General features: G+C 45.0%; 3 protein-coding genes across 7 annotated transcripts in view; all 3 read left to right on the top strand.

Annotated features, from left to right (window-relative positions):
* The window catches only part of LOC135401731 (cyclic AMP-dependent transcription factor ATF-3-like), a 92,085-nt gene extending 82,488 nt beyond the window's left edge, over nt 1-9,597 (top strand). For 4 of the 5 annotated variants that reach the window (XM_064634286.1, XM_064634285.1, XM_064634287.1 and 1 more), the window contains 2 exons: nt 3,525-3,632; nt 4,362-9,597. In XM_064634286.1, the coding sequence (XP_064490356.1) occupies nt 3,525-3,632; nt 4,362-4,502 (249 nt within the window). In that variant the 3' untranslated portion in view covers nt 4,503-9,597. The remainder of the gene's footprint in view (nt 1-3,524; nt 3,633-4,361) is intronic. The other variant, XM_064634284.1, reaches the window with a different exon arrangement.
* Nucleotides 9,598-12,596: 2,999 nt separating this feature from the next.
* LOC135401729 (sphingosine-1-phosphate phosphatase 2-like) lies at nt 12,597-20,976 on the top strand. The gene is made up of 4 exons (XM_064634279.1): nt 12,597-13,303; nt 13,503-13,592; nt 16,859-17,239; nt 18,416-20,976. The coding sequence occupies exons 1-4, from the start codon at nt 12,707-12,709 to the stop codon at nt 18,602-18,604; spliced, it is 1,257 nt and encodes a 418-aa protein (XP_064490349.1). The 5' UTR covers nt 12,597-12,706; the 3' UTR covers nt 18,605-20,976.
* Nucleotides 20,977-22,703: 1,727 nt separating this feature from the next.
* LOC135400151 (protein cornichon-like) lies at nt 22,704-25,162 on the top strand. Its single transcript, XM_064631885.1, has 5 exons — nt 22,704-22,824; nt 23,103-23,171; nt 23,290-23,402; nt 23,822-23,965; nt 24,059-25,162. Exons 1-5 carry the CDS (start codon nt 22,744-22,746, stop codon nt 24,087-24,089), a joined length of 438 nt encoding a protein of 145 aa, XP_064487955.1. The 5' UTR covers nt 22,704-22,743; the 3' UTR covers nt 24,090-25,162.
* Nucleotides 25,163-25,276: the final 114 nt, after the last annotated feature.

Here is a 25,276-nt window from a genome sequence, read left to right as displayed (position 1 = left end):
TTTTAAAACTAGCCCTCCAGAGTCTAGAGTCAATCATTTACCCCTATTAACACGCAAAACCGCGGCACAAATTCGGCTTAGGTGTTTTTGCGCGTACTTTCACCCTATTAATAGGGTGAGAGTGCACCCCTTAACCCCTGCTATGGAAGTCAGATAGTAGCACTAATTTGTGCTACTATCTGACTTCCATCCCAAGCAGCACAATGTACTGAAAGTCGAGTGCAATAGGGGTGGACGGGTAGGTGGAAGGCATCTTTACTATAGTTTGAACCGCACCGGCTTTCAACAAACATAACAAAATACAGTTAACGTTTCGGGTCCCATTCGGGTCCCATCATCAGAATGACGCTGTCCTGGTCGTCACCGGGTATTTACGTAGAAGAGGAGCGTAGCATTCTAGGTGGAAGGCATTGAACACGCTCTTGCAGCTAAAGAACATTGATAAGACACATACCGTCCACCCCTATTGCACTTGGCTTTCGGTACATTGTGCTGCTTGGGATAGCAGGGGTACGTATACTAACAGGCACTGAGATATCAGTCAAGGTGAAACATCGGGCAGGTCAACACTGTCGTCGTACTGTTGCAACTGCATGCAATGTCATGCGCCGCATATCAATAACCACAAACTTTCCTCGCCTGACAACGCTCATGAACACCCTCACACAATCGTCTTTTCCTTTCAATCTCGCGAGCACACACAGACAAACCCCAAACGCTATTGCGCCAGAAATCACCAAGCAATACAAAAAATGCACGCACTCTCACGTAAAACGTACAAAACGTTCCTCAAACGCCACTCAACCCAACCCCATCCTCATTCAAAATAACAAAGAAAACCGCGAAAGCTTGAGATATTACGAAAAGAAAACAAAAAAAAAAGAGAGAAGAAAACATTTCATTCGAAGGTCGCCAACATTGAGGCCAGCCGGAGCGCGCCCTGCTGATGACTTTTCGTAGCAGACGACGCAGCAACCGTGACATCTGCCCGTGTCAGATTGAAGAATCGGGGCTCACGATTTTTTAAACAGTGTCGCGTAGAAAATGTCTCCTGCTTTGTCGTCGAGAGATCGTGAGGTGTTCGATGTCTCCGATGCGGAAGACCCGCACAGCCTTGACACCACTTTTCGATTTAAAGTTTCGCGAGGGAAACAAAAACGTGGAGATGTCTCGGTGTTTTGGTAGGGCGTACACGCGTAGAAGTTTATAGTACACAAAAGAAAAGAAGACGTTTTATTCTCTCTGCGCTATGTCCTGAAGTTTCCTTGTAGTGTCTTGGATGTTGCGCAGCGTGGCCATGGCTTAGTTGCCTGGATAGATCACTTTCAATTGGCGATGATTCTCTCTCGCTTACGTGAGAATTGATTGCGGTGATAATGTGGGATGACGGCTCAATTAGTGTGGCGTGCAAAGGACTACCGGTTGTTTGATTAGTTGTAGCGCGTTGTTGTTGTAATTGTAGCTACCGTATGGTGATTTTGTTTCTGTGCCCTTCCGACGGGATTAGGTGTATCACGATGGGCGTGTGCGAAGGGATGATATTTAATGGTGCAAACAGTGCGAATATATTGTCCTTAAAATTTAATGAAAAAAAAGTGGTATGGACCGAATGTCCGCACAGTTCCCCCTGAAGTTGGCCCAGGACGCACACTAACCCCTCTGCCCCCTCCCCCACTCCTTCCTACTGTCTTTTCTCCATCTGTTCACGTCTGTATGCCACTCATAGCCGCTGTTGCTTCGCGGCGCTAACACAGAACTAAGAAAAGGTTAGAGTCAAGTTACCAGTTTCTTTAACTAGTTATTGCAAAAAGTAACTAGTTATAACTAACTAGTTACCGCTTTTGGTTAAAGTACCTGTAAAATGTTGCCGTAACTAAGTTATTCAGGTATTGCAATATTTTCCACTCGTAAGGTTCCTAGCGTCGAGACTTCAAATACCCTGCTGTTATGCCCAACCACGAATTCCACGAATTCTCTCATCTCATACACACAGCCAGATGATGGCCTTAGACACCGTGTCGTTTAGAGCCCACTGGAAATTATTCTGTTGTAACACGGTATAAGTGCGCTAGGACAGTACAAGAGCTAAAACAAAGTTTGTGACAGCTACATTTATTCGTCTTTCTTTGTCTTCAAAAGTAACTGTAAAGTAACTAAGTTGCTCTAACGTGGTAATTGTAGCTGTAGCTAGATACATAAAAGTTTAACTGTATATTTTTGCAGACTAACTGTTACTTAGTTACACCTTTTGAGTAATTTGTCCGTGACTGCTACTGGACCAACCTTTTAACTCTAATTTTCCCCCTTCAATATTCTGGCATGCAGCGCAATGCGTGTGGGATGTAATAAACCGTAAACCGTAATAAACCCTTTCCACGTCTATTAGTATACCCCATCATTACAAAGCCCAGTTTGTATCGGACAATCAGTTGAAACATTGATGAGGTATCGTCGGTGTACGTTTGCTGTTATCTGAACGTTATTAGGTTCCCTATTGTCATGCTCATTGCCATTCGTTCAGTTTGCCGATCAGTGGCAAATATTTTCGTGGAAGGCATTGTTAAATTATAATGGTGATAGAGTACAACTATGTCCGGTTGCCCGATAGCACCGCGCTATTTTCCGTGCTCTACCTCCCCTTCCAGCCATTGTTACCAGATGCACAGCAATCGCGGACTGGGTTCCTTGTGTCTGCCTTATTTGATAAGCTGTGTGTGACTGTTGCTGGCATTCTAGATCGTAAATAGTGCGTGCTTTGTACGATTATCTATCATTGCGTTGTCCACTCATATTTGTTCATAGATGCAACGCGAGGTTCGAAGTCCGACCGCCTTGGTAATTAAGCGAACATGATCTGAAACCCAAATGTTTCATTGAAATGTGTCTACCCATGCCCTTGCTGCAGTGCTTGTTATCGAGTGTCGCGTATAAAACAAACAGTTTTACATAAATGAAACTTCAAGTGCCGCTAAAACCAGTACTAGAACCTCTGGCATTTAACGTCTACAACTCCCCATGCAATAATTTTTAGGCTTACTTTCTACGGGAAATAGGTTTTGACCTTTAATACCAGAATTCTTACGTCCTGACACCGACTACGACTCGAATTATCGCGCAGTCACGAAATGTTCGCAAGACCCTGACGCAGGGACGTGCAGATAGGTGTAAAACTTGAGCTACATTAGTATATCCGCCATTCATATAATTTTAGATCCTGCGCATGAAATCAGTTTCTGCGCACACGGGAGGCGCAGCAGAAGACATCTAAACCGTCCAGGTGGCGCTCCGTTTCCGAGGTCTGCTTCGAAACGAGATTGGTTTCTGTTTCACTACCTAGCAGTGGGGTCGGCTTCCGCTGAAATATTCGACAACAGCGAGCTTCAGACACGTGCATTCTCTATGATAACGACCTAGACTTCCATGTTCCCAATTTGAAATATGGGTCTCCCGCGCATCAAAAGTGAAATGAGTTTCGGTTTCACTGCTGAGCAGTGGAGTGACTTGTGTTTGGTCTAATTTGACAGTTGACGCAGGAAGACGAAGAGAAGCGGAATAAGCGGCGGGAACGGAACAAGATAGCTGCTTCCAAGTGCCGGAACCGGAAGAAAGAACGCACGGTGCGCCTCGCTGAGGTGAGTAGGACCACTCCCACACGCTGGACGGACGCTTGATCCAAATTCTGGCTTCTGTTTCAGTAAGCAGACGACGCTTCAGGCGCTTGACGGAGTCGGTGTAAACGAGAACAGCGACCCCCCGCGCTCACTAATGTTTTGTCAGAGAGGACGTCATGGGAGATAGTTGATCATCTTTCGTGTAGATTGTTCTTTCGAGAAAAATGCTCCGCAGGAAGCGCTCGTGAATGTCGGGCTTTTAAGTTGCAAAATAAAATCTCGAGGAGTTTTCTTCACTTCCTCCACATTAGAGAGCGTTAGTGTCAGATCGTACGCCATCGCCTTTCCGCGCGTGAAGGATAGCGTTGGTGCTTTTGGCGCGCGCGCGTGTCATAACGAGAGCTGATAACGACGATAACGCTGATAACGATGCTGATATCTGATTGACTGACAGCGATACGGAGTTGGAATCTGAGGGCGCTTACGATATAGACCTCGCTATTATAGTCAGTGTTAGTATAGGCTGTTGATAACGTCGCTTCCGAAGTACCATATCTATACTGCAGCCAATGAACGGATAAGATTCTGAGTCATGTACGCTGCAATTGGTTCCCGTAGACGCGGTATATCTTCACGGTGACGTTGTCAACGATCTATACTAGGGCTCTCTCATTTCTACAACCGGGATTATCTATCTGTTCGGCATCCTAATCTATCTCCACATCTCAGACTTCTTTTTTTTCTTCGTAGGAATCGGAACACCTTCAGAAGGGAAATGCAGACCTTCGCCGTGAACTGCTGGCTCTCCAACAAGAAGTCCAACAGTTGACGCACGTGCTTCGAACACACGCATGCGTCTGTCCGGGGGCCTTCACAAACAACAACAGATAGAAGATCCGACCAAGGGCAACAACACGGAGGAAAATGTTTATCGGATATATTTTTTTTATAAGGACATTGTCTTTTACAGTCATCCTCACTCACCTCTCGTGCCTAGCAAGTAGTCAGCCAGTGCAACGTGAGCTCAAGTCATGATCATGTCACGCTCATGTGGTACGAAGTCACGTTATATTCCTGCAACATGGCTTACCACGCCACTACATTATGGATCTGCTTTCTATCGTTTCTTGTTTGACGATTTTGTTTTCGGTTTACCGGGATTACCGGTAGTGGGTTTTTGCGGGAGTTTCACGTTGTGTGCTCGAATCTAATCTGCGTATCTGATGTGATATTATCGTTGTGTGGATAGAGATCTGTGTGTGATTGATCGTGAGCATTCTGTGGACACACTGTAGATTTTTTAAATGTTATTTTGCGTTCAGATTTTTTTGTACGACGTATTTTGTGTGTATTCATGGTGACACGTATCGATGTTCGATGCAGTTGGAATCGTTTCCGACCCCCCCCCCAAAAAAAAAAGAAAGAAAGAAAAAGAAGTTAAACACGGAGGAAGCGATGTTGTTCTATACCTATAGAACAAAGTGCGTTGCCCGTTTGCAGAAGTGCTAATGTTCCTCTTTTCGTGCTCCAGAACGATCTGTGCGTGCGTTAAAAACTAAGGTTTGTCCGGAGAAAGTAAACAAAAAGAAAAAAAAACTTTGGCCTATGCGAAAGCGCGCCCATTTATTCGTTAAGCCAGAACACTTTCCACACACCTGCATGCGTTGTGATTTTTCTACAGGAGGACCCGATCTCGTCAGACCACTCAAATCAATTCAGTACAAATTTGATTACTACATGCTTTCGCTTTTCTTGCCGAAAATGTAAACGTTCCCAATGAGCACCGTGGTACTGAAAGTGCGAGTGCATAGGGGACGAACGAGTAGTTGAAAATAGTTACTTCGTGCGCAGCTCTGCGTACGCTTACGATCACAAAATTCATTATGAAGGTACCCCATGCGGTCACTCCGACGGTGCAGCTTGGGTTACAACAACATAATTTCCCAAGGATTATACTTTTTGTCCCTCCTCTGGAGATGGTAAAATGTGAAAGGGCTAGATGACGTTTTGCACAGGATACATTTTATGTTAATGATTATCTCGGTCATAACTCAAGGGCACCTCCTCACCCAAGCGACCCGCTGCTCGTGATCCGTCGACATCAATTCGATCTCCACATGCGCTAACCATCTCACACTGTATTCACGTTCACTCGTCCACCTTTTATTCGCCGCATACGAATATTCCTTCCTCGGCGCACTCATTACCCAACGGGCATACACAAACATATCCATCCTGTCATTCGTTTTCTTCGGGGCCCAGGGCCAGCACACGTGCTTGGCAGGGCTTCTTGAAATCGGCATCTCATTTGAGCACCATTGCCTCGCGTGGTGCAATGATTTTTTGAGGACACCCGCAACTGTTGGGTGCTCCCGCATGAGAAGAAATGCTCCCAGCGAAGCCGGGGTCTTATTTTTAGAGAGAAAGTATTACTTTGCGCTTGCACAAAAGCGTGCCTTCCAACCCCTTTCTTCTGCCGCGACCAGTATTATTGCCCAAGTGGAAACAACGTGCGATTTATGGATAGGGGGCCATTTTGAAGTGTGAAGTTTTGAGTTCGACGTTCTTGTGTGGACTGTGGTAAATCAATCCTGCGGGCTCGTCTCGCGGGTGCCAACTGTAGAGACTTCAGTTGGTGAGTAATTGCGGTATTGGTAGACTTTCAAAGCATGAAAGAAAATTTGGAGTGCTCGTATAGCAGACGACACCTCTAGCGATGCAGACGACAGATTGTCACGTGTTACGCGATCGCGTTTTTATTGGTCCAGCGGGATCCTTTTCGGCGTCTATTAATATACCTATTTCAGAGCTTCCCAATCTTGTTGACAGCCGTCAATACCGTCCTTCTGAAACACACACACACACACACAAATAAATGTTAACGTTTCTTTAGATTTCGTACTTAGACCCTTGTTTACAAGCTCGAACAATCTAGCACGCTTACGTTTACTAAAAAGAAAACAAGAGAGAGACAGAAACGCAGTTTCCCCCTTAAAATTTGATCTGCTAATGAATGGATGTACAGTGTATATTTTGTTGAGTTTACTTCGTTGAAGAGTTTATGTATGTTTGCAGTTTTGATATTTTATCTCTTTGGTTGCTATTTTTGTAGAGTGAACGATGATTCTGTTTGTGCTTGATTCTCTCCCTTCACCGTTTGCCTTTAATACTTCCCCACGTTGAACTGCACAAGTGTACATATCAGGGTGCTGTACGATATTTGACGAAACGTCTCATGGCGTTGTCGTCACAGGTTTGTTGTTGATGTTGATGCAAGTTCATAGTGCGTTTGAAGATTGAGATCTGTTGATTGAATCTTAAAGAAGAGTATGCCAACTTTAGTTAGTGGCCATTTCGAAGAATCAGATAATGCTTCCTCCTAGAAATATCTGAGCACTGAGACTCGTGAAACACGGGACCAGTGTTACACATGCACGTTGTATGCTCGTTTTAAAAAAGTAGTTTTACTTCGTAGTTCGTACCAGATTTTGGTGTTTACGCATAGAAACTTTGACGCGCTCTTTTTATACTAAAACTTACGCTGTTACAAAGGTCTAGGAAAGGATTTTACGTCGCGCCAAAATTGCGGACATATCCGGCACATCTTGCACCTCCAACGTATTCTATATACAGGGTGCTTCTTTTTATCCTTTGCAGATTTTCATTAAAAAATCTATGTGGCCAGCGTAGGCGGTGTCGTCGTTTTTGCAGTTGAGCTATACGGCCACCCTCTCAAAGAGATGACGAAATTACGTAAAATTCATTGACGAACTCTTTATTTAGGGTATTCCGGGCAAAAGCGAAATGACGGAATGGGAGACAATCCTTTTTGAGAGTCATTCCATCTTTTTAAAACTCTGAAACGCACGCGTGCCGCGAAATATCGCCGAATTTTGCTATGCAAATGAGCCGAAACCGAAACCAAAACAGTGCGCCTCAGGAACGCATGGCCTCCGGCAGCGGACGCTTATCTAATCTGGGCCGCAAATCGTTTGATCTGGTTTGATAGGCAGATAAACCTTACGTGTAACATCAAAACACCATTATTATTGTTTATTATTATTATTATTATTATTATTATTATTATTATTATTATTATTAGCGCCATTTCTACGCACGTGCGCGTTTCAGTATTTATTAAGAAGCGGAATCGCTTTCAACGAGCATAGCCTCTCAATCTCGCTTGTGCCCGAAATCGCCAAATTTAGGAGTTAATTAATAAATTTTAGGTAATTAGTGATCTTGTAGTTACATACTCTCTCCGAGAGGTCTCAACTGCAAAAACGATGTCTATGCTACTCTCGTAGGTTTTAATTTAAAAAAAACTGTAAAGGATAAAGTTTCAAAGCTCAATTCAGTGCTGCGTTTTATTCCCTGATTTGCGAAATGACTATAAGGTTGCTCATGTTAATTCACGTGGCAATCTCAAATAAGTAGAACAAGTCGTGTCGTGTTCGTCCTTTCCTTCCTTGTGTCGGGTTCTTTTCGTCACCATGTGCCAGGTCTACCGTTGAAGATATACAACTTTGGAAAGAATAGAGCCCGCTGTACTTACGATTGACGGGTGTTCAAACCCAACTTAAAGCAGCTGAGCTGGGCTCACACTGGACTTAAACTATGCAAATGGAACTTAAAGGTACTGTAAAGCAGTAGACAAGCATGATATGCCGGTGATGTGACTAGAGACTTTGTTGCTTCTAAATATCATATGCGGAACCATACGAGCGACAACGCGCTATAAATATTTTAAATTTGCCATGAAAAATGTGGCGTAGTGGAGCGGTGCGACGCCTGGTGTCAAACAACCCCCTGTACAGCGAGCAACACTGAAAATTGGTATTACACACTATTACATCGGAACTTTGTTATTTTAGTAACCATATTATTAGTTTCCCTGTTTACCTATGCATTCTGAAACCCCTGCTAACAGTGTTTTTTGCGAAGTAACCCAGCGCTGGCTGCTGTTCGATGGAGGCTCTCCCTACTGCGCCTGCGCGCTCCTTCTGTTCGCGGCCTCTTTCGAACGAACAAACTCTCTCTGTGAACCTTTGTGAACAAACAAGTCCCGACGCTGTCTGGCTTCTTGAACGTCTGACATATTTTTTTTCAACGGCTCAGCATTTTATTTCAGTTCGCTTATCCGTTTATCCTCAGATGTGGATCGGTGTGTGAATTGCAGGAACGGATTTTATGGTGGATTATGGTGGATTGTTATGTTGGGCCCAGTGTTATACGCATGCAATGTGGTTGCCGCCGTATGTGGCAGGAGTACGGAATCATTTCGAATACCTAGTACAGTGTTGCCCGTAATCTTTAATTGTAATTTTCTAATTAATTGCACCGGCGATTGGAATGAAACTTGCGCAGTTTTTGTCCTGGCGGCCTGGACTATCGAATAGCCACACTAAATGACATTTGATCGGTGCTGCTTTACAGTACCTTTAAACATATACAGTACTGACTTCGTGCCTTATCTACTGATACAAACACACGAAGCTTTTGCGCAACCACACATATTTGTACATTGCTTCTCCCGTTTACCATGATCGAGGTGTTGAGGCAAAAAACCAGTTTAAGGATAATATTTTCTTTCAGTTGTGGCATGCCTTATGCATGTGCATTCGGAGCAGCACGTTCTCAATACATTCCACATGCCATGATGTAAATGCGGTACTTGTTTGAGTGTGCATTATATTAGCCTACTTAGCACCCTGTGTGTTTTACATGGGTGCGATTTTTTAACACGTAACTCCACTCTTGTGGAATCCTGATGCGGTGCTCAACGATGCTTCAGTGCATTATTTTCGTGCGTGTTACGCGGAAGTCGCGGTGCCATCCACTTGCATGTATACCTACCTACACGGCGCGACTTTGGTACAACGAGCTGGAAGACCAGTGAATCTGATGTAGCTCTCTTCCCCATATTTTGTACATATATAGAATCGTGAGAGTTGAGATGAATAAATATCTGATTGTTGTTATTGAATATCGTGCCGCGTGTATGACTGGGATCGCTGTGGATTGGTCTATACTCAGACCATCTCCAGCGGTGATTGGACAAATCGTTTGAGGCCATCAATCAGAGCTCGCTACGCGACAGCGGATGAACCCCGTTGATTTCGCGTGGGTGCCAAGATCCCTTCGTGGGTACCTTTCCCCGGGTACCCTTCGTCCCGCGATGACAAATTTATGTTACCTTAGTACCCCTTTGAGCTCCGCTCGGAGAATATGTATTCTTATCACGTTTTATTTGTTATTTTTTATTTTTTGAAGAGAAGGAGAAATACAAAAGGAAGGAGAAGAGAGAGATGGGTAAAGAAGGAACACAGAACTGTGATTAAGCAGGTTGCAGAACGTTACGCTCTGGAGCTGAAAAAATACCAGCCAAATAACGCATATGCTATGTTAAAGGGACAATCGCATCCAATACATACAATACATCACACCCCAGTTAAATTTATCGTTACCGTTATCGCATCCGTCGCGGTCCTTTCCGAAACTACGGTGCCATTTTATTCCTCGTTCATCACCGACAATGACGCCGAAAATCCGATGCGAATTAGTAGAGTTATTTCTGTGCAATTTGACTGTAACGCGTGGCAACAGCAGACGATGGATGTTGAGAGCATTCCGGAATTCCCTCTCTGAAACGTCACTTGGACAATGCCAATCAGTGAGCGCCCTTTGACGCGGTCAAGGCCAATCAGAGAGCGGCAGGGAGAGCTTGGCGTCCAACCGCCGGGCGGGAGTGATGTGTGATGGAGTCCTCAGGAAGTTTCAGATCGGCTAGTGGAATGTTGTTTCTGGTTAGCGTCGTACGTGTTTGTAGAGTCAAGAGCGTAACATGGTGTTCCGCGGAAGATGACCATGTCAGCACTCACACTGGTACAGGTTGGGACAGAAGTTTACGGAACACGCGAGCGACGTACTTTTTCGTCGGTGCGACACCCTAGCGGCGACACCGGAAGCGGATGAGTTCACTGTTCCGGAGGGATGGAAGGGTGCGCTGTTAGCGACACACAGTGGTAGTTCCGGTGTCTCTTGTGCGTGCCTTGGAAGTGGAAGCTACTGCTGCGTGTCGCTAACAGCGTACCCTTCCACCCATCTGAAACAGTGAACTCGCCCGTTTCTGGCGGCCGCTAGGGTGTCGCACCGACGAAGAAGTACGCCGCTCGCGTGTTCCGTAAACTTTTGTCTCAACCTGTACGAAAGTCGGCGTATAGCTGGGGTGCGATAGGGTGCGCCGGTTCTCCAGAAAGAGGGAAAATAAGCACGCGTATAGGCGGGGTGCTCTGGTTCACCAGCAAGAGGGAGAAAGCACGGGTAAAGCTATGCCGTGACGTCACGTGCACGTCACGTGCACGCCACGCCACGTACCAAGGTGTTCCTCCCGTGAACACCAAGGTGTTCCTCCAATGCACCGCAATCCTTTCCCGAAAACTTTCCTAATCTCAATTTTCCTTTTTGATAATTTTTCCTCAATTTCTTTTCTGGAAATTCATCCTCGCCTCACTATCAGCCTTAGAGACAGTGTCCACCTCTGATCGCGAACTACCGGTGTTGGGCCACATGTAAAATGCGAAGCCATACCGCCCCCGGGTGGGCTCGAACCAGCCGAACGCGCTGTCAGATTGCGCCACGGAGGCCAGTTTATTTATTTACTTATTCATTACCAGTAACGAAAGGAGGGAGCGCGTTCCCCAACTGTTTTGCTACTCTTGTCACCGCCTGACAGTTCTTCAGGTACTTTAGGGAACAACACTTGTCTCCAACAAGAGCAAATCCGCGTGTGCGTATTGACGGATGGATGGACACTGTGGCCTCTGCCTTTGGAACGGGAGGTTGCTTGCGCCGCTAGACTAGAATTAACGCCGGCTTGAAATTACAGCTGAATTATTCCTATGCCACCAATTATGTAGTCGGTCTTTTGTATTTTGTAATGCTTCACTGTCAACTTGGTCTTTGTCGTTTCGGAAACCCGATGCTTCCCAAAAGGTCACATTCCAGGTCACATTCCATCAGGTAAAGCCACTGGATTGGGGAAGGTACCGCCATCCTCTGATGCTGCCGCGACCTTGGAGTAACAATGGCGGCTGTAGCATGCCAATACATGCTGCGACCGCCATTTTTGCTCCAAAGTTCAAGTTTGGGACGGGAAAGGATGGCGTTACTTTCCCCAATCCAATAACTTTGCCATCAGGCAGAGCCTGCGGAAGCCTGATCGCTTGAGCCATCAGGCGCATGGGCGCATGGGAAGCCACTGGAACCCAAAGAAAGCCTGGGTTTCAAAATCGTCTGCGGCGATTGGCTGACATCTTGGCCGGCACAATCCCCTGCGAAGTCGGCCCTGGGAGGTACCCGGGTTCGATAATCCCGGTGCCGGCTGTGCGGTCTGGGGTTATTCCTGGGTTTTCCTCAGACGCTTTCAGACATATGTCAGCACAGTTCCCTTAGAAGTCGACCCAGGACGCAGGTTCCCCCAGGGCGTCAGTCGTGACGTTTCCCACCTCTATAAGGCCGACAATGGCGAGCTCTTTCAAAAGCACCACGTCGAGGGACTGGGAGGTAGAGCCCTGCACGGGCCCGGGCCCGAAATGCCCGAATACCGAAATTATCAGCTTGAACCGTTCAGGTATATCGGTTCGGGTTCGGCTCAGGGAGCCTCTGAACCTTCACCTCTGAACCGATTCCCGAACCGGTAACCGTATGAATTTTTTTCGGTTCAGTTCCGGTTGGGTTCAGGACAAGCAAAAAAAATTGTTCGGGTTCGGTTCGGTTCGGGTTCGTCAGAAAGTAACGGTTTTTTTTCCGGTTTTCCGTTGGGGCTCAGTTCCTGTTCCGAACCCTGAAACCGAACCGAATGCCGTTCTCTATAATTCTGTGGTCTTTACTTTTCTGCTTTTCTGATGTTCCTGTCGCCATCTAGGAACAGAAAAGGAAAGTTCGGATGCCTTTTTTTTTTTTCTGCTTCTCGCCGCTAACGTCGCGTCGGTCGCTCAAACTGTGCGTGCGAGGTCGGGCGGTTTGGGGCGCGGCAGCGCTTCAATCTCGGAAGTAGTTTTTTTATTTACGAGAATATTTAAACAGATTTCGTCATGGACGATCACCTCAAGACACTTTTAGACATAATCGAAAGGTTAAAAAGCCCATACCTGGTGGAGAAAGTGCAAAACTACTTCGGTGTTTATCGTACCGCTGAGGAAAACGGCGGAGGGGACCACGCTGGATCGTCCAACCTGCAGCCAAGCGAGCGAAAGGTACCTACACACCGTAACGGTACCTATCGAAGACGTAAAGGCGATGCCGGAAAAAGCTCGTCGGAAGATGAGACCCAAACAGATTCCTCCGACAACGAGCCGTCCGTTCGCTGCAGGGTGGACAACAAGTTTTGGTTCTATTTCTTCCACTTCGGTTCCCTCTTGGGCTATGAAATGTTCTATGCCAGTTTTTTCCCCTTCTGGCTGTGGAACATCGACAGTGCAGTGTGCAGAAGGGTTCTGTATGTTTGGGGAATCGTAATGTACTTTGGCGGAGCCGCAAAGGACATAATTCGGTGGCCCCGACCTAGGTCACCCCCTGTGGTGCAGTTTGACAAGTGCTATTCGGCCGAGTATGGCATGCCGTCCACCCATGCAATAACTGGAGCTTCTGTTCCCTTTGGACTCCTGATATTTACCATGCACCGGTACGAGGTAAGTGTTTCGCTGCAAACACGCAACGCATATCGCTTCACTATCATAACAGATGCCAGTTTTGATAAACTACAGTACGCTTTAAACACTAAACTAGTATCCGTCTTGCCAGCAGATTTTATTTTTAGAATATTACAGTTTGTTGCGAGCCAACATTTCCCATGTTTGCACGTATAAATTCTGCGAAATATCTTTCCAGTACCCTGTCATCATTGGACTTCTAATATGCACTGCGTGGTGTGCCCTTCTGTGCATCAGCAGACTGTACCTCGGTATGCACACGATACTCGTACGTATATACCATTCCTGTTTTCTGTTTGAGTATCAATATATCTTTGTGAAACCACCTGCAATTTGAGAGGTGCAACTGTATAGCGCAGGAAATATGCTCGCATGCACACGTCAATCAGTCTTTGTCAGTAGCATGGACGCAGGAAATATAAACCCGTCAAACGTGACACATTGAGACCTCAGCAGCCGGAAAGACCATTTCATGTGTGTTGCTTTTCATTGCCAAGAAGTGTATTGAACCTGGCATAAACGAGAGTCTCTGTGAGTGATATCTGTTCAATATCAGGGTGGGTGCTCTGGAAGGTCAGTCACATTTTCTTGCAAGACGCGATACCTCTTTGACGCACAGACTACCTCTGCCTCGGAGTAAAGAATTTATGCCAGAGAGACATACAAAAAAAAACATTGTGGTTACCAACCACCGTGTAACAAAATAAATACGACCACGAAACTTCCGCCTCCGTCCATCGGTATGGCGCACGGGAAATACGTGAAGACGAAAGTTTGTGTTCCCGCGCTTAAAATTAACAAAAGGAGTTTGTCGTATTCTCTAAACCATAACTTTGTGAGCGCAACAAGCAAGCTTACAGTATTAGTTGCACTTGTGTGGAATGGTCAGCTTGTCATTCAACGGCGATTCATAATTTCGGCGGGCTAATTTAGACTTATTTTAGAATGGGTTCGAATCTCATCTGCGGCCCCTGGAGAAAAGTCGACTGTCGAAAAGTTGATTGTTGCTTAGTTTTATGGAAATAATTCGGACTCGAGAATTTACGCACTTCTTGCAGTCGAAGAACGATACGTTAAATAAATTACGTTTGAGAATAACTATATGGGTATATTTTCTTCCAAAACTGAACTATTATTTAATTTGTTTTTCATTAAACGAGTGTATCACATCCTGCTTCAAAACACTTTTCAGTATAAGTTTTTTTGTTTTCTTGGCTTTTTCAACTCTTTTTTTTAAAGAGAGGATTCGCAAAAATTCGTGGATTCGCAGAACCTTCCTGGGATTCGGAAAATTCTATATTCGTCCCATCTCTAGTTAATACTTATAACCTGGTTCTTTGAACCTGACGATTACACGACTTGGGTGAGACGACCCATCTAAGGAAAATCTGTCTGGGACTCTAAGAATGTGAAATGGGATCTTGCAATGGAGCCTGGCACAGTACTGTAACAGGAAGAAACCTCTTATGATATACTGTGATCCAATACTTCACTGTGTTACAAAGGCAGTAGAGCTACTCTTACACATTGATCACATTTCGTGCACACTTTTCTTATTTCATTCTACGTAATATAACGTAGTGAGGCTAATGACAGCTTGAACGCCCTTCTTTAATGGATGACTGGAGCTGAAAAAAATAATACACGTCGTCCGCATCGTGGGACGGAAAAAGTGTGTTTAACTAAATCTGTACAAGTTTGTTCCTTTGATTGAAGGAGGAAGTAAGGTTGATCGTGCACGTAGGGCACGTACGGGACAAAGTACACGTGTGCACTTTTTCTCGTTTATGCAACGTTCGAGTCAGCAATCACGTGCAAACGCAAACTGAACAGCAAAAGTGGTAGATGTGTGCGGAAGAGTGACCTAGCTTTATTATTTTTAGCTTCTATTACTTAGTTCAAGGGAAGGAGAATGCTCTGCTTTGTATTCTATGATAACTTCGAGCATTGAATAGGTTGTTCAGTACTACACAGTGACGCTCTTGGGCGGAACACAGCTAATCGCTTTCTTGCGAGATAATTGTAACACTGCTAAGGAGTGGAGATCATAAGAGGGTACTTGACCACAAAGTTTGCTAGTCGCGGTTTTTGCTGTTGACCTATTTCGACACGACCGACGTGGTTTTATCTCCGTTACATTCTTGATCACCGATTTCATCGGACTGAGTGTCAAGGTTGCAATACGCATCTGAAATGACGTGATCGTGTTTCATTTCCTGTGAAAGCAAAACATTGTTTCTTATCACGGCTACTCTTTGCCCAGCATGCGTTATCTGAACCCTCTGAATTGTTCTCCTCTATCTCTGTTATCTTGTGTTGGTGGCAGCTGTAGTGGTCCCTCTTGAAAGTGAATCATACAGGCGTGTCAATATTTTAGCCAAGGATTACGTGCCAATATAACGAGGTCATTTTCTTGGTATTGCAAACCTACTAACTACCCTGCACTCAGCTATTCTACTTATTAACTGTATCAAGAAACTAGAGCTTTGGGATTATAAAACTTTGCTCTTGGGCACAGTGTATTAGTCACAGTCAGTGCACAGTATTAGTCAGGACTGGAGTAATGGAGAATACTTCCCTTCTCATTAAGCATCATAATGATGATATGAATATGCTATCACGAGTTTGCAGAGCTCAATAGATTAAACAATTCGTGAACAAGTTATTGTGAGCAAAGTGTTGTCAACGTTAGACTTACAATGCAAAGCTATGGTTCACTACTTACCTACACCTATCACATTACACATCTCATACAGCTACATATATTCGTGTTAATACAACTGATCAAAATCTCTGGATTGCCCTAAAGTCTCAGAAGAGTGAAGTCCAGTCAACATCCCCTGGATACTCTCGAATGAAAACTTCGCAAGATTGAATCTCATTCTACACTCTTAAAAACGAACTTCACCACACAGCACGCTCCTCGCCAACCACCATCCCGAATGACATTGTTCTCTCCTCCGATTTGTCGAAAATTGTCACAAAAAAAGGCGTACACCTTAGAGCACTGCGTGGGCCTCATCCTTAAGCCCAGACTTGAGCATGGCCCTCCTTTTTTTCCTGCCTGACACGGCCCGATGATTCCACACCTGGCCCGGGACCAGGCCCAAGCCCGAATAATTTCTGTTTCCCGACCCGAGCAATTTCTTGGCTACCGGCTCAGCCCGGCCGGGCTAAGCGGACTGTAGAAGTTGACAGCATCTAGGGGGTTACACAGGTTCGAGCCCAACCCTGGACCGTCTGTCTACGGGCCTGGACCCATAATGTGAAACCCAAGCCTAGCCCAGGCCAGCAAAGAGAGGGCATTACCCGGCACAGCCGGGTAATGCCCGGCCTCGGGCATAATGGCCGGCTCTGGGCCCCTGCCGTGCTCTGGTACACCCATTTTGAACAAACGAACGACGCCATTCAGGGCGACGGTTGGCTAGGAGCGTGCTACGCGGTGAAGTTCATTTTTCGAGAGTGTACTCACAGCAGCTTCGAATGTAGAATAAACACTGTGCACAATTAGGACCCGTTATCTGCACATTTCAGGACATCATCGGCGGTCTGGTGCTTGCTTCGGGCATAATGGCAGTCCTAATCCCGTTTGCGGAAACGTTTGACGAATTTCTGCTTCGTCACCCGTGGGCTCCGTGGGTCATTGTGGGCACAGCGGCACTGCTGACGTACGCGTACCCGTCCCTCGATCACTGGACACCCGCCAGGGGCGACACTTGCATCGTGTTGGCCACCATAGCTGGTATCTTTGTGGGGAGCTGGCTTAACTTCAAGCAGGGTTATATCCACGGACCCGGATCGCCTCCACCGTACCAGATCTCCTGGCCGGGATACACCGTCGTCGGCCTGGCGCTCCTCAGGTCCTGCATCGGCATCCTCTCCAGTGTGGCGACACGAGCCTTCTTTAAATCTGTCGTGAGTAATGTTGCGCGTCGTGTTGCCGACATTCCTCATGTAGCATCACAAAATGGTGGGAAACGAATGACATAGGGGAACAACACTGGGGAAAGGAGATTTCTAACAAAGATAAAAAAAGCATTGTGTAGCTGAGGTATACATCGGCTAATATTTCGCGTAAAAAAATTGCCGCCTGGTCCAGTTCTACGTGAAAAAAAATTGCGGAAATTAAGACCGCTGCCCGTGTACGCATCGTGTGTAGTACGACTTCGCATGGTTTTGTAGCAGCCTGAACTGTGTTATCGTACTTGCTTTGCTGCTTTTTGATAGTTGTGAAGATTATGTTTGTACTTTTGTTGGGCACCATTTTTTGTAGATGTATGTTTTTTTACCTGTTAGTGGCTGCAGGAAGTTGCCTGTAAGTATATAAGTTATAAGTAGGGATGGGCCAACCAAATCTTCGAATCCTAGGCAGGGATTCGACATTAGGGAATCCTAATTCCAGTGCCCAATACGGCGAATCAAATCTTTCGAATCTACCAACCACGTTTGTTTGTTTCTTTTTAAAATTGATGCTTCCGGAGCCCACTGAAAGCTTGATTGGTCGCTGGGTGTTTTCATGTTTGTTTATTTACATTGCTTATTACTGAAAGAGTTCAAGCAGGAACTCTCATAAACAAGTCTAAAGTAACATGGTTTTGCTATTGATTGCTTCTTAGTTTCACGGAAATAATTCGGACTCGAGAGTTTATGTATTCCCTGTAGTCTATGCATGATGCATTAAATAAATCTCATTTAGGAAGAAGTATACGGGCATGTTTGCTCCTGAGAATGAACTATTATTTAACTTGTTTCTCATTAAACAAACTTATCAAGTTCTGCTTCAAAACACTTTACAATAGAAGTGTTTTCCCCTTGCTTTTTAAACTCTTTCTTTCTTTTTTTCTTTTTTAATGAAAGGATTCGAAAGATACGAGATTCGTAAAACGTTCCCTGGATTCTGATTCGGAAAATGCTGTATTCGTCCCATCTCTAGTTATAAGTATAAGTGGTAGCATAGTTTGATGCATTGCACCTAGTAATAAATGGTGTGCACTTGTCCTGACAATGCAGGGTCAGTCTTCGAGTGTCGCAGAGTGCTCTTTCTTGTACACGTCGAACACAACTGACACTTTTTTTTTTTTAATCTTTCAGATATACGCTTTCCTGCGATGCTTCCTCCGTGTGGACACCTCGGAGGAGAAAGTCCGCAAGAAAGCTCTGGTGGAGCTGCCCACCAAATTTATCACCTACCTAGCGATGGGTCTCACCATGTCCTACCTGTCGCCCGTTGCATTCCGATTCTTGAACATAGAACGCGAGACTATCTTTACCGAAGTGTGAAGCCATTAATTCGGTCATGTAGCGATGCATTTCTATGCTAGTCATAGGAAAAAACCTCTCCTTTTTGTTCGCGCTCGAGTCGCGCAGAGAGGCGACTGCGGCTCGTTGGCGAACGAAAAGAAACGCGTGAATTAATATCTCACATTTGATGCGGGAGTGATTCACACACGACTTTGTTCCTGTAAACCTACATAGTATATAACGTAATACCACTGTTGTCGGCTCAGATTTTACTGCCCGTTGTAAACGCGATTGCCGTATCTATTTATAAGGAGTGACGCCTTTCGACGCGAGCGACAAGCCGCTGTTGCTCCGCGTCGGACTTAACGTTACTGGACTCCTGCGACATCTTGTGAGAGTTATACGCAGGTATTATTTGTTGTGAACAAAAACGACTGCCTCATATTATGAGTAAATGCAGTAAACACTGGCGTTTTCTATTTGAGGTAGCGGTCACAGCCTTGTTATGAAAGTGTGCTTAATATAGTCCTATATTATATATATATATGTATATGGCCAATTGCCTTACGGTTATGAAAGTATATTGCAGTCTGTGTGTTGAACACGAAGGCCAAAAGCTGCTAGTGCCTAACTGTGAATGTGTCTGAATCTGCTGGTACTACCATTGCTTTTACCAGAGCCTTCAAACATTTTATGCTTGAAAGCCCACAATTCGAAGCCCACGTAAAATTCGTCTCGGTTATTTGATGCGGAGAATGCCTTGTGCATAGGTACTTATGGTAATGTCATACGTGCATTTAATGTAGCGCTCCGATTTTTGTTTCGTGTTGTCTAATCAAGCATACACCAAGGTATTTTTTGCCTATTGTAACTTGTGAATACACGAGTGTTTTTCCATGCTATGTACCTGCGTGTTGTATTGTATGTAGACAAGGAGTCTACTGTAGCGTGTTGTAATGTTTTATTTTTATATACTATCAGGACAGTGAACAATTTATGGAGTTCATTGTGGCCACATGCACTTTGCACATTACAATTTTCAGTCCACATGTGTAACTCAAAGTATTGTGAAATGCTAGTAAGCACTGCGGAGGTACCTGCTGGCAAAGTACTAAAACCTGCTGCGAAATAAGGAATATAGTGGGATGATAGCCGTTGACATAGATATAAAGTGACTACAGAAAATATTTTAATATAGTAACCATCTATAGGCACTTCTACCACATTATACATATCTCAACGGGTACTTCACAGAGCCAAAAACAAATCGTCCAGTTTGAAAGCCTGTACTGTGTTAAGCACCAAGTGTTTGGCCCACTTTTTTTTTCTTTCTTATATAACATCTGGAGTCATGTATGACAGGGTAGGCAAAAATGGCATGCCTATGGGATGCTTATAATGCCTTTCAACCAGTATTTACAAAGGCATGTTGTATAAGTACTCCTTACGCCAGTGGTTCCTAAACTTCGCCGCTCCACGGCCCATACAAATATAGACGACCCCTCCTCCCCGCGACCCCCTTCGGCACGTCCCGTGTCCCCCCCTGGGCGTCGTGACCCGCAATTTGGGAACCACTGCCTCGTGCAATTGTGCACGTACAAGAGACTAAGAAACAGGGATTTGTAATCTGATAGTCGATATTTTTCTCGTTGCATGGACTGTGTATTTGCTGTATGCACTCAAAGTTATTCTCAGAGTATTTCATATGATCCTATGTTAAGGTATCAAATAAGGTATATCGACACTGCCATAATGTGAACGGGAAGAGAAATATTAGCGTGCAAAGAACTTGAAACCTGTATAAATGATATAGGCAGCGAAGCATCGATAGCAAGGTAACGTGTACAAAACCAAAACGACACTTGGATTTGTTGTTGCATATCACCGCATCCACTTCCCTGTCTAGTTGCCACCGTTATGGTGCACAATTCACCGTGAACGCCCACAGAGCACAGTCATGGTTCCCACTGGTCCTTGAGTACCCTGGAATTCGAAAATGCTGTTTTCGAGGTCTGGAAGGCCGTTGATTTTGCATCTTTTTCTTGTTCCCATGGAGCTGCTTGCGCAAAATTCAGCCTATCTGGAGTCAGAACCACCGTTTCGAAAACCACAGAAGTGAGCACTCTTTGCAAATAGGAGTCAGCAGCGCATTAATTAAGCAAATTAAATAGCAGCTGAGCTCCAAAAGGTCCTTGAAACCATCTCGAATTTTTGTTCCAAATACCAGTGGGATCCAAGAGTTTCACAGTGTGGAAAACAACCAGAACTTGGCCACCTGGTAGCAAATGATCCACCATGTATTTACTATAGAAATTGTTGTTATTGTATACTTTGTTAACCGGAAATAGGCTTGTCACATGTATTTGTGTTTGCTGTTTTTCTGTAGGCAATGAAGCATATGCAGACTGAAATGCCTGTGTGGTTTCTTCAGAAACATTTGATTAGTATAATCCTTTTTATTAATGGCCTCAATTCATGGGAACGCAGCATATCGATTCAAAGAGGTAAAAACATTTCGATGTTGGTGGGTTACAGCTGTCAGGCAGAAACGGGAAGAGATGACCCTGCTAGTCGCTGATGCCTTGTGGTGGTAAATGTGGTGACCCTGCCGGCGTACCTGTTCAGCCAGACGAGATGTTGAGGTGAAGGAACGAATCAGCAGGTGAGTTGAAGAAAGCCAAGACAGGTTTACCAGGGCCTTTGGGTGGTAAATGGTCGGATGAAGAGTTCGCGGAAGATGGTTACTCGTCAACGATGCCTGATAAACTCCCGGGCATGTGGCGCCCGGCACTTTTATGCATTGCTGCATGGATCTGCGGAGGAGGTGGTGATGACTGGGGCAGTCTGGGATGGGGCCCAGGCATCTCGTAATCATAAGTTTAAATACCTGGGCTATATGTTATCGAGACGTGACGAGGGGGCCTGGGTATGACCCATTCCCGGGGCCCGTAATTTCTCTCGCCGGCCCTGGTGATGACCAGTGATGAGACTGTCGCTTACACGCAGCATCACACACATACTATTGAGCTGCATCGTTCTCCTGGGGCGCGCTGGAGCTCCGAGGATGGCGTCGGAAACCTCCGTATTTCAGGAGTACCCGTTGGTTCTGAAAGGCACGTGACCTCTCCTAAGGCTGTTGTCTTCGGACCGGACCCCAAAAAATACTGATGGCGAGTTCGGGTGGACATTTTTTCCACCTGTTCTCGCCAGTTTGTGCTTTCCGGGCGTCAGGAGTTTGCCAGCTAGCACTTTTTTCGCCTGGTCTTGATACAACCGGGCATCGGTTTCCCATATCCGGTGTCGTTGAATCCGCACTCCGAGGGTTCCGAGAGCAAAATGCGAGGGCCCGCATTGGCTCGCACGTCGAAATTAATGTGAGATAGCAGACGACCAAACCCAAATACTTGCGACCGCGGCGTGATCTAAGCAGCTAAAACAGGATTCCTGATGGCAGTCATGGCCAGAAGCTTATACAGAACCGCAAGCACGGGGAGGGGGGCATGAAGAAAATGGGGGTGGGTTCAGTGCCGGAGCTAGGGGTGTGCGGGGCCTGAGGCAAAGGCACATCGTGGGGCCTGTTTCACACGATTAAGTGCATATACTTGATGTTAGAAAAAAAAAAAAGTAATCCCTGGTTGAGGGCTTTGTGCGCGGGGCTTAAGGCGGTCGCCTTAAACGCCCCCCCCCCCCCCCCCCCCCCCCCACTTATCGCCGGCCCTTGGTGGGTTCATTATTAGAGTTACATATGGGAGTACACAGGAAAAAGGTTGGGGGTATTGCCAAACATTTGGAGGCGGGGGATAAACCACTGCTCATAAAGTTTACAAATTTCATGTACACAATGCCGAATTTAAGCAATTTCCAATATGTTCCGTGTGTTACTCTTTCCGTCAAACCTGAACGCGTCGTACAGGGAATCCAATCCTAAACCGAAACCACAAACTGTTACCGCATGAACCCATGAACCTTCCGAGTTACACTAGTTACTAGTTTTGCCTACCTCGAAGTACAACACGCGTTGTTCACTGAGTTATAATGCAACAAAATTTGTCAATCCAATCTCAAAAGTGTTCTTGGAGCTTCGACAGATTTTCGTATCCTGAAAATGCATGTATTTTGAACATTACTTTGACGAACAGACGAGGGCGTCGTCGTCGCGGTATTCGAAACCGGTCAAAATGGCGTTCAACTTTGTAGCTTTTTGCTACATAGTAGCGTTAATTCTCACAGCTTTTCTGATATTTATGGCGGTTTTTCACGTGAGTACGTTTTACTTATTCTCTTTTTGTAACCGTCTTCAATTTAGTAGAAGTTTACTTGAAGCATCATAGAAAACATCGTCGCTGACGAGCGTGTACATCGATAGATTTAACATCGTTTTGTATGGAGATCAACTAGCATCTTTTCTACTCAAAGATATACACTATTATTTCGCATTCAACTTGAGAGTCAGTTATTATATACGATGGAAGATGTTTCAAACTTGGGTGTGAGAACAGAAATGCGATGAGTCACTTCCGAGATATTTACTTCACAGGTGATTGCATTCGACGAGCTGAAAACGAACTACAAACATCCTATAGAGCAATGCAACAGTCTTAACCCTGTAAGTGTAAAACGTAACATTTTATGGTACTTTTATTATTACTTTTTACGTGCATGTGTCTGTGCAAGAGTTTACTCAGAAGCCCAGTGTGTTCAGAATCTATTCTTATTCCTTGCAGCTTGTGTTGCCGGAGTATTTTATCCACATACTTTACAACGTTCTCTTCCTATTTGCGGGAGAATTCTTCACACTGTTGCTCAATGTGCCTCTGATGGCTTACCACATTAACAGGTGAGGAACTGTCGTTAACTCGTGTTAATCACCGAAACGGGATGTCGGTAAAGTAAGAAGAGGACAGCGAAGCGTACGAGGCTTTCTTGATTTTCATAACGAACCCTGAGACTGGGGGAAGAACACACAATACACGAGTCTCGAGTGTCAATTATCACCAGCTTTCTTGCCGCTCTTTACGTTGTGTCCGTCAGCTATACTGCCTTGTAGGCAGTTACTTTGAATGTCTACCATACTATAGCGCAGCAATACCGTGAGATAATATTATATGCATAAAAAGCATCCGTTAGCTTATACCAACAAGGAATTTTTCCAGCACCCCACACAGCCCTTACGGAAAAATAACTTGATAAAAATGCCAGCAGATAGGTAGGGGTTTTGCAGTGTCAGAATGTTTCATTTGAGCCTGTTCCTTGCAGGTATCGCACAAGGCCTGTGATGAGCGGACCTGGGCTCTACGATCCCACTAGCATTATGAATGCCTCGCAGCTAAGCAGGGCCATGAAGGAAGGTTGGGTCAAGCTGGCATTTTACCTGCTGTCCTTCTTCTACTATCTCTATGGGTAAGGAAGGAATAATTAACGGAAGTCCACAACATTTACAGCTCCTACGGGAGAGAACAGCCGCGGAAAATATTACACATTTTGATCTTTCAGGATGATCAACTCCCTCATCACCGTTGAGTAGACCTTCATTGATGACACTGACAACACAAGAACTGCCCAAAGAATTTAAACAGACTGCAGTGTCAGAAAGTGGACATTTTCTTAAAAAAAAAAAAAAGCCCTTCGAGTGTCATCACGAGTGTGTCATCATGGCAGACTTTTGCTGCGGATACTCCTTCCAGCTGCTGTGCAACGAGTTCACGTCGCTTGCAGAGTAGTCAGCTATGCAGATAGTTGTAGTGATGTGGTCGTCAGGTTCTGCACACACAAACTTCATACTGTTTTATAACATTCTCATCATGTGTCATGCAAGCCCCTTGAGCATAAAACAGAGTTCAAGAGGAATGAAGTTGGGATAGCTATGTCATACCTAGGTTGTGCTATAAACATGTGGTTGTTACGGGGACCCTATGAACGGTGAAGTCCGTAGCAATCAGCTGTGAAGTGATTATGACAGTGGGCTAAGTGTTGCAGACGCTCATGCATTTGGTAATTATCGAGATATGCATAACACAGCTTGCTTTTGTTTTGAGCAACCTTTTAAATTAGTGTGTCCAGAACTAGATCAAATCTGAGTATCAACAAAATTATTCAATCTACTTCTGAACATCAAATATATTGACACTGTCAACTGTCCTAAGTACCCTGCGCCAGCATTTGCAACAGCTGGGAGAGCTCGATGCAGTAGAAACCATCTGAACGTTGTTTGGACAGCCTGTATAGCCTTCCTGGTTTCCTTATTATGCAGTAAATGGTCATCTGTCGTGTGTGCTGAATTTATGAGAACTGCTACATCATTCCCTGTTGATGCTCTGCAGTGTCCGACATGACTTGCATATTAGCTGTTGTATTTTTTTTAGGACCTTTTTATAGTTCCATAAAAATATAACAAAAAGTAGTCCACTGTGGAATGTGGAAAGTGATATAGTGATAGTATAGTCTGTGCTTCATCTTTGACTTACCCATTGTCTTATTAAACTGTGTGTGTATGTGTGTCTCAATGATGTGACTGAATGTATGGGGTGTGACTGAATTGATTGTACCTGATAGTTAATAGTTGTGTGGATTCGGAAATAAATTATTTCTTCAAGCTCATGGTTGCCACTGCGGCTGCTGAGTGCTTTTTTTAGAAGGATTCTTTCGAGGGTGTGTTGCAGGTTGGTTACCTAAATGTTTGCACATTTACAAGGCTGCTTCAAGTGTTCATGC

Source organism: Ornithodoros turicata, chromosome 7 (genome assembly GCF_037126465.1).
Source record: "Ornithodoros turicata isolate Travis chromosome 7, ASM3712646v1, whole genome shotgun sequence".
NCBI classification, from domain to species: domain Eukaryota; kingdom Metazoa; phylum Arthropoda; class Arachnida; order Ixodida; family Argasidae; genus Ornithodoros; species Ornithodoros turicata.
Note: the sequence above shows the minus strand (reverse complement) of the source record. Positions and strands in the feature narration are given on the sequence as shown.

Excerpts from the sequence above, each read along its gene's own strand:
- LOC135401729 (XM_064634279.1), top strand. The coding sequence starts at position 12,707 with ATGGACGATCACCTCAAGACACTTTTAGACATAATCGAAAGGTTAAAA. Across the intron at positions 13,304-13,502 it reads TTACCATGCACCGGTACGAG|TACCCTGTCATCATTGGACT; the intron begins GTAAGTGTTTCG and ends ATATCTTTCCAG. Across the intron at positions 13,593-16,858 it reads TCGGTATGCACACGATACTC|GACATCATCGGCGGTCTGGT; the intron begins GTACGTATATAC and ends TGCACATTTCAG.
- LOC135400151 (XM_064631885.1), top strand. The coding sequence starts at position 22,744 with ATGGCGTTCAACTTTGTAGCTTTTTGCTACATAGTAGCGTTAATTCTC. Across the intron at positions 23,172-23,289 it reads AATGCAACAGTCTTAACCCT|CTTGTGTTGCCGGAGTATTT; the intron begins GTAAGTGTAAAA and ends TATTCCTTGCAG. Across the intron at positions 23,966-24,058 it reads TTCTTCTACTATCTCTATGG|GATGATCAACTCCCTCATCA; the intron begins GTAAGGAAGGAA and ends TTGATCTTTCAG.